At 36.5% G+C, this 18,148-nt stretch overlaps 1 protein-coding gene across 1 annotated transcript; it reads right to left on the bottom strand.

Moving 5' to 3' along the window:
• Window positions 1–2,512: 2,512 nt before the first annotated feature.
• Window positions 2,513–17,608, bottom strand: LOC127420715 (E3 ubiquitin-protein ligase TRIM16-like). The gene is made up of 6 exons (XM_051663213.1): window positions 16,938–17,608; window positions 14,894–14,989; window positions 13,918–14,151; window positions 9,538–9,676; window positions 9,347–9,394; window positions 2,513–7,260 (listed from the first exon to the last, which is right to left on the bottom strand). Exons 1-6 carry the CDS (start codon window positions 17,520–17,522, stop codon window positions 6,752–6,754), a joined length of 1,611 nt encoding a protein of 536 aa, XP_051519173.1. The 5' UTR covers window positions 17,523–17,608; the 3' UTR covers window positions 2,513–6,751.
• Between the last annotated feature and the right edge of the window lie 540 nt (window positions 17,609–18,148).

Raw genomic sequence — 18,148 nt, 5'->3', positions numbered from 1 at the left:
TCACTCGCTGAAATCACATTCTTGATATCAAAATGGAATTTCATCTAGTAAAAAACATAATGTTTGATATCTATAACTGAATTTTCACTAGCAAAGTTTCACACCGATAAGTCATTCACTTTTATTCAAAACGCAATTATTGATATCAAAAATTAGTTTCTTACTAGTTGAAATTCCAGTTTCACATATGAACAATTCTTTTCTTACTAGTAAAAATAGAATTTTTGATATAAAGAATGTAATTTCTACTTGTGGAAATGCCAATTTTTCAACAATTGAATTCCAACTAATAAAAATGCTAATTTTTGATATCAGTAATTCGGTTTTCACTAGTGACCATTTTAATTTCTGATATCTGTAATGTAATTGCAACTAGTAAGAAAGTCTTGTTAGATATCATTAATTACACTCCAAATTATTGATATCTGAAATCCACTTCCAGATATCAGAAATACCAAATGTAACATGTTGAAATTCAATTACTGATATCAAAAATGAGCATTTTCACTAGTTGTAATTCAATTGTTGATATCAAGAATGAACATTTTACTAGTAGCAATATAATTATTGATATCAGTAAAGGGAGATCTACTTGTAACAATTATTGCCTTGATATCTAAAATAGCCTTTGCAACTAGTGAAAATAGAATTACTGATATCTTCAATGTGATTTTAACTAGTAAAAACACTATTATCGAAATCTAAAAATACAATTATAACAGGTAAGAATAGCTATGGTAATGAGTTTATGAATATAAATGAGACCTGGTTTTTCCTTGAATCCACTTTTGGCACCAATAGTAGCAGGTTAAAAATGGAGGGAGACATTCCATGTGGGTAAACAGTTTTATTTTTATGTTTCAGAAATGGAAAATGAGAATTCATTTACATTTTTCGTTTTTGTCCATTGTTAAAAGAAATAAAAAGAATATTAGATTTGCATATTTGGGAGGCACTGCAACACCCCTTTCATCTGATTGGCCAACCCGTGCATCTTCTACTGCCTTAATCCTTTTAGCCAGAATAACAGTTTGTACCACTCTGTATATTTGGCTCAATTTTAATTAAATATTGTCCCGAACTACCACTCACTGAAAACTACACACGCCGTACGCAGAAAAATCTTGTTGCTGGGCACAAAACTGGTGCTGTTGTGAGGTGTTGTCTCTAATGGACAACGCATAAGAGATCGCAAGCCACATCATATGCTGACTGGGAGTTTAGTCTCATATTTATAATATACTATTTTTATATTGAATAAACTATGATTTTGTAATGTATTTGTTTTCATGACGTCTTAATAAATGTAATCGCGAATGGGATAAAGGGAGTACAGAAGGAGCAGGTGTACATTTTATTCATTCCAACTAACATTTTATAAACTTAAACCTTCATGAATGCTGCAATATACTGCTCATTATTCATAAATAAGGGTTGTTGTGCAGTCCGCGTGCCGACGGAGTTACAGTCGGGATGCCTTTTGTCTGAATAATTAATCTTAGCTATAGTTTGATGGTTTTAAATGAGCATTTAAAATTGACATTGCTCTTTCATGCTTTTTCTGACATGGAAAACCAATAATCAGGGCCGTAGCAAGGTAATCTGGGCCCCCTGACTGTATATTGCTCTGGGCCTCTTTCCTATAAAATAATATAGTTTAGAATTTGTTGTGGGGGCCCCTGGACCTTTGGGCCCCTAGAATCATTACCACCTTTTACCCCACTAGCTACGGCCCTGACAGTAATAAAAGAATCGCTCCCTGCTCTAAACACCTCCCATCTGCTGCTATCTGCCCAAGGAAAAAGTCTTCTTACCTGCTAAGCCATAATTGAGGAGGAATGGGTGTTACACGGGTGTTACGTGAGTGGTGGTGGCGTAGTGGGCTAAAGCATATAACTGGTAATCAATCCCCACAGCCACCACCATTGTGTCCTTGAGCAAGGCACTTAACTCCAGGTTTCTCCAGGGGGATTGTCCCTGTAATAAGTGCACTGTAAGTCGCTTTGGATAAAAGCGTCTGCCAAATGCATAAATGTAAATGTAAACAATAGCGCATAACATAAATGAATGTTCTAGGATGCTAATATTGTACGTCTGTATGTTACTGTATGGTAATAAAGTGCAAGAAGACAGCACGAAAAAACTATTATAATAATGGGTGCACTATAACAACCAAAATTAGACTTGCATTTAATCAAAGCACAAACATTATGGAATTCTCAGTTATTTTTATGGAATGTATTCCATATGTATATATATATATATATATATATATATATTACATTTACGCATTTTAATTTCATAACAAAATTTCATCAAATTATAATTAGCGATCTTTAACAATATTAAATCAATAAAACTTGAATAAATTAAAGTTGTATTAATATTAACTAAAGATCACACAATTATTCTGTTTTGAAATTGAAATGTGTAAATCTTAAATACAAGCAATATATATGTGTGTATATATATATATATATATATATATATATATATATGAGGTCTATCATTTTTAGTTAGATAGCCAAGGTAATTGTTAATGCTGTCAACAGAGCTAAGAGACTAGAATTCTAAAATTTACCAGTAAATTCGTATTTTCAAGTCACCAGATATTTAAATTGATGTTGTTTCCTAAGTCCACAAGATGCCGCAACGAGACAGATAAACCCGACAGCACCATGTTATTATTGAAAAGAACATTCTAGGGCCTCATTTCCCAAAAGCATTGTAATCCTAAGTGAATCGTAGAATCCATCTTACGATTCATCTTAGATTTGCGGCCGTTTCCCAAAAGCATTGTAACTTAAGTAGTACTTGAAAATGCTTGTAGATTAAAGAGTGCTCTGGAGTAATCGTACAGTGCTAAGAGCATCGTAAGGACACAGACTTACGCAGACACCTGCAGGACAAATGCGAAATGACACCTAATACAGTTTAAACAACTATAGCTTCACTTTATGCTCATTTAATATCAATATACATTCGTTTTATTTTATTTATTTTTTAACCGAAAAGATTAATGACAATAATAATGAATGCGTAAAATGGTTAGTCAATATTGGATGAACAGATAAATTAATAAGTAAACAAATAAAAGTTATTTGTGGACTAGTTGGTAACAACAAAGTGGTGGCATGATTGTTGCAGGGAACTGTAAAAATTACAATCAGAGAGAGAAGGAAAAGTCAATAACTTGCTGCTGTGCATGAAAGTTGTCCATACAGTATATTGTCTCCTCTTCCTCTCTGACACAAGGGCACTCTCGCCCGCACCATGTGTTGTGTAGCATTGCTGTTACAGTTATCATTTTTTTGGAGTAAAGAGCAGATCCCCCTTTGATTGGTAAATGTCCCTAAAACGCAGCTTCCACGCGTCTCCTTATTTTGCGCTCCGCAATAACACAGTGAACCTCGTTATATTAAATTAATGCTTGTTGTCATTTGTAGGACCATACACAGGGCCTCCGCTGTCTTCACTAATCCTGGAAGCTTTAATCTCGAACCACAGAACATTTTCAAAAACAAAATATTAAAATGCACATCTGATGAACAAAGCAGTGATTGTGTAAAAGAAATATATCGTTCTGCAAAACAAAATGCAATTATGTGTTGAATTAAGTTGTACATTTAAGAAAATATTTTTAAATATTTCCAGAGAGGTAAATTACAATCGTTTTTAAGGTTACGCGCACACATAATGAAGTTGCAATGACGAGCAGCACTATACGGTCACATTTCAACACTTCACGTTTATGGACAGCATCTCTTAAGTAGCACTTAAACTGCGTCCTCACACGTTCATGTTAAGAGCAGTTAAAAAATAATGAACATTTGTAAAATCGCTTGTAGAAAACACCTTAACCGCTAAGATCAATCGTTATTGGGAAACGAGGCACCGGCTGTTAAATTAGTGCATTCCATTTTAAACTAAAGTGCATAAAATAATAACGAAAAAAAAAAAAATCAAAGGATTTAGCCAATTTATTTTATCAAAGGTTAAGTAAAAAGTAAAATGTGAAAACCATTATTTACACACATAGGCACACCAGGTGAGCTCATTCTAGTTCACGTAGTACCATGTTTGTTAGAATTTTATGTCTACTCCTCTTTGTTCCTAATACCCAAACATTAATTTAGCCTATGATTTTATGCAAAGAGATGGAACATGTTTTCATACATTTATCAACAGCACATAGATACATTACACACAATAGTATGCATCTGCTGAGCCACAGAGCTGTAGGTTTGACACACAAGTCTAAATCGGCCTTAAGTCACAGCAGTTTCAGGCCCACAGTCTACGGACTGATGTTGACAGAACAATGACAGAACAATCATGTCGGAGAGCACGGTAAGTTGTTGTCTATGTAAAGTTTTATTAAATCTAGCATTTTTGGTAATCAGTTACTTTATTAAGCAAAGTGTTTATCTGCCAACTACTGGATCTCTTTACATGTATTTATTATTATTCTTATAGAAGCTTAAATTGGTTGTCATAACGAATATTATTCTGGAAACAGTTCGATTAGCATTCGGGTTGTATTTTTTAAAAATGCTTTTGTTTTGAGTCACTCAAACTTTTGTTGTTTAAATCATTATTTTAGTTTAATTTATAATTATTTAGATTTCTTATGATGTAATTTCTTTTTTTAATTTTGCAATGTACATGTTTTGTTAGGCTTTGTAATTAATGTTTATTGAAAGTTTATTTTGAATTTGATAGGATTAAATACATATGACATTAAATGCCCATTCTTTGTGTCAATTTTAAGTACTCTTTGTAACTTTATGAACAGGAAGGAAATCAAATGATCACATATAATATAGTCAAATGGGAAACACCTTACAATAAAGTTTCATTTGTTAACATTAGTCAACTTGAAAAACAATGAGCAATATTTTAACAGCATTTGTTAATCTTGGTTAATATTAATTTCAACACTTACTAATGTATTTTTAAAATTAGAAGTTGTAAATTTAACATTAGTTCATAAAATATAAAATAACAAAGAACAATGTTTTATCCATTAACATTAACAGTGATTAATAAATGCTGTTAAAAAATGTTCTTTGCTAATTCATGAAACCTACTGTAACTAATGTTAACACATGGAACCTTATTGAAAAGTATTGAAAAGGCTACCATTAAATGTTTTAGATAGTAATCAAATCAAAATCGCAAAAGCAAACAAATGAAAGAAATTATGCTCCAAACGGTAGATGGGGCTAATCTACTAACAACACATCAGTCCTGAAACTGCTGTGGCTCTGCGGCTCTGCAGATGGATATATCTCGATACACATTACAAAATCATACAATTTAATTATATATAAAAATAATATACACCTTGTGGTGTTGATATGAAAAATAAAAGTATACGAAGGAATGCGTAAGTACTACTCATTATTATGCACATATCCAAAAAGGAATTTATGATATCTGAAATGACCATTTTAACTAGTAAAAATGAAATTTTAACATGTAACAATTCCTTTCTAACACGTAAGAATTCAGTTACAGATATCAAGAATGACGGTTTTTACTAGCTGAAATCCCATTTTTGATATCAAGAATGTATTTCCGTGAGTGATGATGTCATTGTTGATATCAAGAATTCATGTTTTTACTAGTGGAAATGTAATTACTGATATCAACAATTTGCATTTCTACTAGTAGAAAATACATTCCTGATATCAGAATTAGCATTTTAACTAGTGAAAATGTAATTGTTGATATCAACAATTCATATCCTACATGTGATTAAAAGTTAAAAGGGCGCCAAAACTATGCAAAGGTAATTACAGATATCAACAATTCAATTTTCACTAGTTGAAATTCTGATTCTTGATATCAAGAGTGTACTTCTTACTAGTAAAAATCAGTTCCTGATATCAAGAAATTAATTAATGGAAATGGATTTCAGATATCAATAATATGGAGTGTAATTAATGATATCTAAAAAGACTTTCTTACTAGTAACAATTACATTACAGATATCAGAAATTAAAATTGTCAATTATAGATATAAAAAAAATCTGCAAATGTAATTATTGACAACACAACACACAATGTAATTATATACAACAACTGGCATTTCCACTAGTGAAAATTACATTCTTGATATCAAGAGTTAGAATTTTAACTAGTGAAAATTGGAAATGTTGATATCAACCATTCATATCCTGTGAATGAATAAAAGTCAATTCGGCTTGCCATTGGTTTTGTCCATTTCAAGCCTTTGCCTAAATGAATTTGACACCCCTGATTTATTCACTTGTGTAGTGACCAAACGGCAACCATTAAGTCACATAAGGGGTGTTGAGAGGGTGTTTACGCATGCATCCAGTAATGTAGTTTAATGTCTTTAATTATCAAAACAACATGCCATTTTTTATGGTTTGGGCCACTGCCCCTCAAAATGTCTGTGTACGGCATTTGTTGAGATGTTATGCCAGACCACATATGACTCATATAAAAAAATTAAACAATAGCGTAAAACAGACAAGTTACACAATTTATGGTTGATGTCACGTCCAGTGTGTGACACAGTTTCATAACTATTAAAGGTCACAATGTCATGACATAACAGGATGGACAATAACTCAAGGGACACACAAAAGCATCCACAATCAGTGTTACAGAAGTTCAGCCGTAGTTTTGATTTAATGATTAGAAAATATAAGACCCAAATAGCATCTAACTGTATCTGGTTTCTCATGCTGATCTCTCTATGATCTATACTGTTGTTAGATCACAATTTCACTTTTGAGCTCTTATAAACCCCAAATCCAGGATATAGAGGCTGGGTGAATGTGGTCTGGACTCTGTGGATGAGGGTCATTGTGTCAGAGACACTGTAGAAGCACAGAGTTCCTGCACTGTGATCAACATACACTCCTATTCTACAGGAGCTGCACACTACAGGGAGATCAGTGTCTATTGTATCATGCCAGAATGAACACCTGAAGGATGAGCAGGACAAACCCCAGGACTGATCATTATGTCCAAATCTACACTCATAACCATTTCCCTTCCTGCTGATGCTCTTATATGACACTGATATAAACACACTCCCAGTCCATTCAATCTCCCAGTAACAGCGTCCACACACACTCTCTCTACACAACACTTGAAGATATCTATCAAATCTGTCTGGATGATCAGGATACTTGTTGTAACTGTAAGTGGCCACTCTTTTCCCCTCTGACAGACGGAGGTATTGATGTGCGGTATTTACATCCAGAGTGAGCTGCTGTGAATCTGATAGACAAAACACAGTGGAATCAGGAATACAATTTTTTGTGAACATAAAAAAAAAAAAATAATAATAATTAGCAAATCAAATTATGTACTCTTAATAAAGTGAAGTTAATGATCCCTGTACTTATAAAATATAACAGTAGTGTGAACTTAATTTTTTCAAATTAGAGAAAATCATGTAATCTTCCAACCATGAGAGAGTGGAAGGAGGCTTAGAAGATTTCCAATGCAGCAGAATTTGTCTGCAAGCTATAGACTAAGCAAAAGCAATAATATTGGCAAACTTCTTAGTATACTCATCCAGTTGGGACACCAAAGATAGCAATCAAGGTGGATGGCTCAGAAGAAATATTAAAGGAATAATTCACCCTAAAACATCTGTCCTAATTTACTCAACCCGATGTTGTTCCAAACCTGTTTGATTTTCTCTCATATGCAGAGATGCATTAACAATGTGTGAATTACTGGGGTCTTGGGGGTCCTCAGACCCCCTGAATGCAACAGGAGACCCCCTGGAAAGCTAATTTGCACATTCTTGGGGGAGGGGTCTCATTTAAAATCTTGTGATTAAATTCAGCATTTAACTCAGTTATTTTTTAATGTTGTAAAAATGCAAATGCATTTGTTAAATTTGACATCAAAATGTTTTAGACAGAGAGACACTTGTGGATGCATGAGACAATCAGTGTCCCGAAAATGATAGAAATTATTTCAAAAGGTCTTGAATGTAAATGTGTACTATATTGTGTGAAAGTTCCCAAAGAGTATAGAGATGTAAGTGCAAAACAGAAGAACACGAATAGTTTAATGATATCATAAAGGGTGAGGACAAGATTACTTTTTCATTAAATTCTGGAATCATGAAAGCCCTACTTTGTGATACTTTTGGGTCCTTTTCTAAACTGTAGACCGAGCCACGATCCACTTCCACTGTATTGAGAAGATGGATTTTGGAACATTCCATTAACACATTTTAAGCTTGTATCTGAAAAGGTTCCAAAGGTGTTAAGATTTTGTTAAATATTCTGAACCGAATTAATGGGGTCAGCAACAAAAAGCAAGAGCTTATAAGCATGGAGCGAAACACAATGACATACCTCCCCTAAAAACATCCCTGAGAAACGCTGTGAGCTTTTTAAAGCTATGGAGAGGTTGTAAAGGTGATAAAGGATAGACAAGTACCTCTGGTAAGGAGGAAATACTGGGGCCATGAAAATTTGCTCTCACGTTTGCATCAGGGGCAGAGTATAGAAGGCATATCCAAGAGGTAAAATACAGGCAAAAAATAAACCTTTCCAGTATATACCATTTCACTAGCAGACGAGGTGGTTGGAGAGAGAACAATATTTAAAAGCCAATAATTATTGAATAATTATCAATAATTAATTACCATACCCCAATAAATCCATCTGGTCTTCAGAAACTATTTTAAGTAAACAAGGATCCAGATGGCACGCCAGCTACTTGAGCAATTAAAGTCAGCGTTTAGAAGGCTTACAGGCCTCCCATTGCCACATTCCTCTGGGTTATAGTTCTGCTTAAGTATTAGCACTACAGAGGCCTGAGTAAGAGTTAAGGGAAAATAACCATTCTTAAAAGATGCCAGTTGCCAAAAGTAGCTAAACTCTTCTTTGCCCATGTCCAGTGCCTTTCTGGTCACTGCACACCCTCAAAGTTTCATTTACCATGGGTTTATTTCTGACAACAGGTGTGTGGCTACAGTGTTTCATCATGAGTACCATCTTAAAATATTAACTATTAACTATTTTAATAGTAGTTTAATAATTACAAAATTGTAACTGTAGTTTTTCTTTCATTGGTTTACTAAATATTGAGTCTCATATTCTGAAAAAAATTATCAAAGGTTGTTTACTCTCAAGGATAAAAACATTGCAAAAGTAATGGAGGTTTTGTTACTCTCATTTGATGGCAGCAGAATGCATTTTAACTGGGTGTTTAAAAAAGTATTTCATTAATAACAAATGTGAACACTGAACATGCGTTCTTTTTTATTTGAAAAATCAACGAGGTCCCTTAGGAAGCACACTTAATATGTGATTTTGAGTTTGTTTTCTACGTGACTTACATAGTAGGAAGTCCTCTCTGGTCCTGGGAAGAGTGTTGCTGTGTGTGACTGTGGAAATCAACAAACAATGTAAATTTCATGTAAAGAGAAAATTATATCTACAGCCATTCCTTCAACATTTCTACGATTTTCTACATGATGATGATGTGTATGACTCATTTCTGAGAGCAGATGAGTCTCCAGTTCTTTACCCGATATCCTCTTTATCTCCTTGCAGAAATCCTCCAATTTCTCTCTCAGTTGACAGACAGATTCTGTTATGCCATCAAAAGAACAAAGGAAACTGACATCGTCTGTAGATTCAGGAGGTGCAGACAGAGACGGAAATCTCTACAGAAAAACAAAAAACAAAAAAAAACATTAAAAAGCAATTGACTTGACTTCATTTTTAATAACTTACTTTCACCACCCCAATCCAGCACTTTCACAGTATCCAACACATTCTTGCACATTAAAAGGGTCATGACATGAGGAATAACATTTTCCTTGATAGTTTGACATATAAGAGGTCATTGTACTATAAAAACATATTGTAAGTTTTAGAACTCAAAACTTCCTCTCCAGTCCGAAAAGAACATTCATTGTTTCCACCCTACAAAAAAGACTCACTTTGAAATTGGCTACATTGTTAAGTCACAGTGCAGTGTCATTTGCATAGTCCCCACCTCCACAACATACGTAATCGTCGCAACTGGTGAGTTGACAGAGAGAGAAAGCAGCTGGGATACAACACTGAGAGTAGTACGCAATGAATATCAGTGGTAAAATATATAGTAGTAAGGCTGCCTGCTTTCTCATCTGTCTCGTATTAGCCATGATGTCCCACATTTTGGCCAAAATGAATGCATCGGAACACCCATTTTCCCATTTTTAAGCAGAACATTTATCGAGGGAGACCCCCTCCCCTGGTCCACAGGCAAATCATTCAAGGGTGATTCTCCAGCCGGCGAACATCGCTTATTTCCTGACACGGGATGCGAATTGAAGCCGGGAGATGAGACAGGGGAATCCCTGGTTCGAACGTCCCTTATAACACTCGCCCTACAGCTGGAAACACATTTATTAATAGCTTGTGTTTGACAATTTTTGCTGTTTAATAGCATTATTTTATTACCAAATCTTGTATGCCTGATAAGTATTGGGGAGAAACAGTGTGACGATTTTGTTTCATTTTCTATTGATATTTCAGTCAAACAACTGTTGTAGTTTGATTGTGTGGTTTACATAAATTTGGACAATCAATGATTGCCTGGACTGAGTGCTTTTAGGGGATTTCATAAATCGCTTGCAAGTTTTCATTCTTGGAAAATACAGTTCCACACTTGTAATGGCGGGAGGGCATTTGCTTTTCAACGATGTTAGCCAATCATAACAGTGGGCGTGTCTTAAAGGTGAAGTACTCAGAAAACTGAGCGTTTGGCCAACGACCAAAAAGGTCATGTAATTCTACATTATAACTGTCTTTCTGTGCAAACAAACTTTTCTAAAATTATAAGTGAACCTCAAGGAAGACAACTGAATAAAAAAATATGCATGTCATGACCCCTTTAAAGCTACAAATTCTAGTATTTGCCACTTACACAATGTGAACTTTCTTGTACATTGTTTTGATAATAAAGAATGTGCAAAGAACATAGAAATGTAAAGATATGTGCCGAGCCAGTCATGTGTATACCAGAGCCTAAAGTGCTCAGATTGGAGGAAGCGTCAGTGGATGTTTTCTGTTTTTGGCACCATTCGGAGTAAATTCTAGAGACTATTGTGTGTGAAAATCCCAGGAGATCAGCAGTTACAGAAATACTCATACCAGCCCATCTGACACCAACAATCATGCCACGGTCCAAATCACTGAGATAAAAAAATTTCCCCATTCTGTTGGTTTATGTGAACATTAACAGAAGCTCCTGGCCTGAATCTACGTGATTTTATGCACTTCACTGCTGTCACACGATTGGCTGATTAGATAATCGCATGGATGATTGTTGGTGCCAGATGGGCTGGTTTGAGTATTTCTGTAACTGCTGATCTCCTGGGATTTTCACACACAACAGTCTCTAGAATTTACTCCGTATGGTGCCAAAAACAAAAAACATCCAGTGAGCGGCAGTTCTGTTGACGGAAATGCCTTGTTGATGAGAGAGGTCAACAGAGAATGGCCAGACTGGTTTGAACAGACAAAGTCTACGATAACTCAGATAAACGCTCTGTACAATTGTGGTGAGAAGAATATCATCTCAGAATGCTATTCTGAGATGCGGGTTGGCACTGTTTTGGTGGCACGAGGTGCTTGATTGAGCTCTAATAAAAGCCACTCTTTTTAAGCCCTTCATCCTATGCCTCCTGTTGTCTTTTTTTGGCTTAAGAGAGAAACATCACTCTACTCTAACAGGAACCTACACAATATTAGGCAGATGGTTTTAATGCTGTGGCTGATCGGTGTATTTCATTGTATTTATGCAGTATATACAATAACATTTCTGCCTTCAGTATATCTGTCATTTATGTTAATAAAAATCGTGTCCTGTTTTGGAGAGATTTGTAACGCTTGTGGGCAGGGCTCTCCATTCTGCAAGCATCATATTGTATGTATTTAAACTTATTGAAGCTCACTACTGAGATCATTTTTATACTTTTACTAAATAATATGACATTTGTTGTGATCAGTCATTTTAATTAATAAAGAAGAGTAGTTTGATGCAATACTTTACACTTTCGCTATGGCTAAATACGATACTTGGCTGCAAAGTAGCATGAGTCAGCAAAGACTCACACATTCTGGATTAATGCACATACACAAGGAGATCACTGACAACTTGGATATTGAAAATCCCATGAAGACATTGATTAGCAACACCCCTGAGCGCAAGGCCACATTTGGGGTCTTCAAGAAATAGGTAGGACATTTCTTAATAGCCTAATATTTTAGCCTATGGGTTCATTTTATTAGCTATTTTGTCTAAACAATTATATTGTGTTTTATGGTTATTTCTCATTCACACTGACATGACAACTGTTTTGAATGTGGTAGAATGAAACGAATGCTTTGGCTGGCTTACTGAATTACTTAATTGCTGGTGAAAACGTTCCATTGCATTTTGTGTGTGTGTGTGTGTGTGTGTGTGTGTGTGTGTGTGGGCAGGTTTAAGTGGTTTACGAGGACATTTTTTTAGGTTACAAACTGGTAATTACAAGGGTATTATGCTATAAATGTGGTTTATGAGGACATTTCTAGTGTCCCCATAATTCAAATCACTTAAAAAACATACCAAACGATGTTTTATTGAAAATGTAAAAATGCAGAGAGTTTTTTGTGAGGGTTAAGGTTAGGGGATAGAATCTATAGATTGTACAGTATAAAAATCATTATGTCTATGGAGAGTCCTCATAATGATAGCTGCACCAACATGTGTGTGTGTGTGTGTATGTGTGTATGGTGAAAGACATGATCCCCAGGGGCACATGTGGTTCTCTGATGCCCTCGTTGCGTGTACATGATGTGTAGATCTTCTGCATAAACTGCAGCACCCCTCGCAAAAAATTTGTTCTCACACCTATGCCATCACACGGTGAGTACCTGAAAAAGGTATTCACAACTCTGAGTCAACAGAATCTAACTTTGAATACTTAGAAATGTGTCTGCAGTTTCTTTCATTAAGTTTGTGGATTTCAGATTGGCAGTCTATGGGATAAATCCTCTGCAATCAAACATAAAGGCAGTCATAAAATTGCTGACCCGTATTCCGAATCTGCGCTTGAATTAATCAATTGAAAAAGCAGCCTAATTCAGCATCAGTCCTAGCTCACTTCAATCTAGCTACAGTATAGCCTGCTATGGTGACCTGTGGTGCCTTTAACACATCTGTGGGTGCAGTCCTCTCACAACTGCATAATGGAATGGAGAAACCAGTGGTGGTCACTTCCCAGGCTCTTAGCCCATCAGAGCAAACATATTCGGTTGGAGAGAGAGAAATCTTGGCATGCATGTAAGCTTGTGAAAGCTGGCACATGTTCCTGTATTGCCATACCTTTACACTCAGGATGGACCATCGAGCCCTCACCATGTTAATGTGCACAACAGGCACAGGCCATTGAACCCTACGCCTCTATCGCTGGGCAGACACACTACATCAATATAATTTTCAACTGCAGTTTACACCTGGAAATGACAATGTTGTAGCGGACCTGTTGTCATGCTCCAATCTTGCTCCAGCCCACACAAATAATCCATAGAAGATGTCCTGGAACAACCATCATCCACACACCGCAACAAACTCAACAAACCAAGGTCCCTGATTAGGACACCAACAGGCAAAGAAAGACATTATAAGCAACATTGTGCCAAAAACACAACAAGCAGGACCTTAGACTGGGTCCAGACTCGCTGCCCACATCATAGTAACAAGCTTAGTTCCCTTTGGTCCTCTCCCATCCAGCTCAATCTGCAAATGGGGCCAGGTCGTTCAAGTTAGATGATAGTTCATATCAGTATGCTAGTTGTCTCCATAGGGTGCCAACCCTTGCAGTACTCCTGCCATAACCATGGACAGTGTGTTTTTCTCAAGTTCTCTAACCTGTAGGAAATGGATGTTGTCGTCTGTGTGTGAAAGCTGCTCGAGCTCAGCGTCTCTCCTCCTCAAATCAGCAATCTCTTGATCCAGTTGCTCCAAGAGTCCTTCTGCTCGACTCACTGCATCCTTTTCCTGATCTGTGATCAGCTGTGTCACCTCAGAGCGGCTTCTCTCAATGCAGCACATCAGCTCAGTAAAGGTCCTCTCAATGTCCTCCACTGCTGTCTTTGCAGAATGCTGTAACACACACATTATAATCAGCTTTTCATGTTCCTCACACAGACCCCGCTTACACCTGGTATTTATTTAGATATGTTTTGGTTTATCTGATCAAAATTGGTCAGTGAGTAATAAAGGTGTAAATGTGGTCCAAAACATAGGTAGGATTTTGTAGTCAAAAATGCATGTGACCACACAAATCCATCCTGATGTGTCCCGGACAGCAGCAAAGCACCACCCATCACCTGCCAATCAACCATGAGCTGAAACACAGGGTTTAAACTGTGCCTGTTACGAGCCACTTTAAAAGGAAATAACCATCCGATCTGAAAATTTTAAAAAGCACACTAGAACGTCACAGAACATGCAAGGACACAGATGAGAACCATACACACACAAAGCTCAGTTAAATCAGGTGTACTTCACTAAAATAACTGAGAATTCTAAATTAAATGTCGCATTTGTGCTTAGATTAAATTAAACTTTTTCTGGGAGAAACAGTGCACTTGGTTATTTAGCACTTTCTTTGTCTTTTATAACATTTGTGTACTTCATCTTCATGCAGTAATACACTGACCTAGTGTTTGATGTGTCATCATGAAATCAGAAATCCAAACACAAGTGGTCACAGCACATGCATATGAGCGACCTGGTGTAAGCAGTGATGTGTCTCGCATGACCACATTTGATCGAATCCCCAAATATGCATCTTAATACCAGGTGTAAATCCTAACTGAATCTCAAACTTCTTAAAACGTACCTTATGAGACTTCATAGCCTCTCTCAGCTTCTCAACATATTTTTCCCTCTGCTGGATTCTCTGCTGGAATATTTTCTGTGTCTCCTTCAAGTTTTGCTGTTAAAAAAATACATAAAAGTAAACCATAGAATTATTACATAAAAAAATACACAAGTTTATTTGGATTAGCATAAAAAATAATCTTACTATTTAATCAGTGGATGATTGCTGCTGACATAATGATATCATTCACACTGTGAGTTTTTCCAGAGAAGCATTAGGCTACTACTATTTTTGAAAGAAAAAGAAGAGTAGGCTAAACCAACTTCGATCAATTATAGGCTACACTAAATTGTCTCATTAATAGTACACAAAATTAACTTTTATCCACACCTGCCAATGGTGCATGAATTGAGAAATCCTACCAGCTATGAAACAGTATTCAACCTGTTGTATTGGGATTTTTGCAATATTTTTTGTCAGAAACGATAGAAATGGTATAGGATCAGGAAATAACCCAAGCCACATTCGAACTCCAGTTTACCACACACGCTCCACCATGCACCAGCTAGGCTGTATTTAGCAGCCTGGAGAAAAAAAGAAAAAACAAAAGACCAGGATTGAGAAACACTGGCTTGATATGAGTAGTGTTCTGTGTGTGTGCCAAGTTTTGGAGAAAAACTTTAGACATCCTAAGATAAAATTCTGAGTAAGTCTGATGTTGTTAGTCATTATGTCACAATGTTTCCTTAAGTAGTAGACAAACAATACACGATATCTGATATGACTTCAATCCAGTGAAAGGCAGTCAGGCAGATTATTTTAGAATTCAATTTAAACTACAGATAGTTATTATGTTGCAGTTCCTCACAGTTCTTTAGAAGTTATCCAAAAAAAAAAATAAATAAAAAAGGTTATGATCATGATTAAACATATAATTGTAATATAGATATATAGATATGGCAGAAATGGTATAAGAAGAAGTAGTATGCCATTCCGAACTCAGCTGAAGTCATATGGGTTTGGAACGACCTAATGTTGTCATGGCAGAATTTCCATTTTTGGGTGTATTATTCCAGTAACTTATCAGCTGACTACTTAACTGTTTGAAACATTTTTAAATCTTTGTGTGCTCTGAAGTAAATAGTGCAACTTAATAAAGAAGCTCATGAGGGACACTACAGAACAACCACAAAATTGCACCCAATAATTATAGTTAAAGGTGCACTCAGTAATTCTAATCCAATACACTTTTTGTCAAATTTTGCAAATATCTCCTCGCAGTCTGCTAGCTGTCTGTTCTGTGGGTGGGCTGAAAAAAATCTATTATTTTTACACAGCCCTGGCTCTGTAAATGGGACAAAAACAAAGTGGAACAGACCGATCCACACAACACTACTCCGGCCAATCAGAAACAAGGGGTGGTTCTTGCACGTGCACAAAATGGGGGGTGGGGGCAGAGTGAGAGGGAAATTCATTAGAAGAGCAATGGCAAATCTGGCTGATGAGAACTTTCTAAACTCCAAGGAGGACAAATGGCTGTGAAACAGACCAAGAGAATAAGGTCAGACGAATATAAACTAAAAAAGAAGGATTATTGTAAGTCGAGGGCTAGGAGCCGCATCAACATCAGTGAGACCTCCGAGAGGTAAAAGGCTTGAAGACGGATGCAGAAGTTGCTCTTTTTCTTCTCGATAGGTGGGTAACATACATTTTGCTATGTTTCACACATATATGCTGTTGTTGTGATGTTAGATTTAGTAGCAGGAGAGTTGTGAGTGTCTGGAGCTGGTGTGCATAAAACCATCTCTTGTGCATGAATTTGGGGGGCGGAGCTTCCAAAGGAGCACTAAAGGGAGGGGTGTGTTTGTTTTGGCAGTTGAGTTCCAATATCAACAATGTTTCTCTGAGTGAATCGCTGAATGTGCCTTTAAGTGTGCATTGTAATTAAGAGAGGTTTATATGTGGATATTTTATTGTTTTGGTGAAGAAATAGTTCACGCTTAAATGAAAGGTCTTCATTTTTGTGCGAACTACTCATACAACACACCAGTTCTGTTCTTACCTCTTTCTCTATCCTCTCTGCTGCTGTGGAAACAGTGTCATGGTTTTTATGTTCATCCATCGTACACAGCATGCAAATGCAGTGCTGGTCAGTACGACAGAAAACCTCCAGAAGCTTCTCATGTTGACGGCAGATCATCTCCTGAAATCGTCCAGTTGCATCAGTCACTTTGTGTGGTTTATCTGAGCGAAATTCCTCGTGACGCTCATAATGAGTTTGACAGTAAGATTCCAGACACACCAGACAGAACTTGACAGCTTTGTGTTTTCGTCCAGTACAGACGTCACACTCCACATCTCCAGGTCCAGCGTAACAGTGAGCAGGAACAGCAGCTTGGAGTTTAGTCTTCTTCAGTTTCTCCACCACTTCAGCCAGCATGGTGTTTTTATTTAAAGCAGGTCTAGGAGTGAAGGTCTGTCTGCACTGAGGGCAGCTGTAGACATCCTTCAGATCATCCTGATTCCAGCAATCTGTAATACAGTTCATACAGTAACTGTGTCCACAGGGAATGGCCACTGGATCCTTCAGAAGATCTAGACACACTGGACAGCTGAACTGCTCCACTGAAACACTGGCTTCTGCCATTTCACTGCATGTAGCCTACACACCAATAGAGAAAAAACATACAACAGCTCAAGAACAGCTTAAGTTTCAGTTTCCCTCAACCGAGTTTCCTGGTTCTGTGTTTGAGAGACGTGTGCAAAACAGGCTTTTCACATTTTTCAAATATTAAAAAGTCCACTAGATGTCAGTGTCATGCTGAAATTATTGAAGAGTGTGAGAATACAAAGTTGCTAGGAGCCAGGGGAAAAGTGCAGTGATCTATATTTATTTACCACAATTGTACTTTACTACAGTGCTGAAAACTATTCACAGATTTCCTGTTTCTGCATTTCCACAGTGCTGTTTGACATGATATGTCAAGCAGTGACAGCAGTGTTTTGCAGTGTGACATGTTTTACGCTATCTGATTCTATTTTAATTGAATTACTATAAACTGCATCTTTATAATTTGTGTATTATTATTATATAGGGGAGAACTGGGCTAGTTGTCACCCAGAGAAGTTGTCACAAGGCAAAGTCTCAACAACAGGCTTTGAGCCAATATTCAAATTACACAAATGTGTGTTTTTCAGGGACATTTCTAAACTTGTATCACAGACACCCTCCCCCATCATCCCCCCCTCACAGACAGTGTCACCTTAAGTTCT

This window comes from Myxocyprinus asiaticus, chromosome 30 (assembly GCF_019703515.2).
Source record: "Myxocyprinus asiaticus isolate MX2 ecotype Aquarium Trade chromosome 30, UBuf_Myxa_2, whole genome shotgun sequence".
In the NCBI taxonomy this organism is placed as follows: domain Eukaryota; kingdom Metazoa; phylum Chordata; class Actinopteri; order Cypriniformes; family Catostomidae; genus Myxocyprinus; species Myxocyprinus asiaticus.
This window is presented reverse-complemented; position numbering and strand designations above follow the sequence as displayed.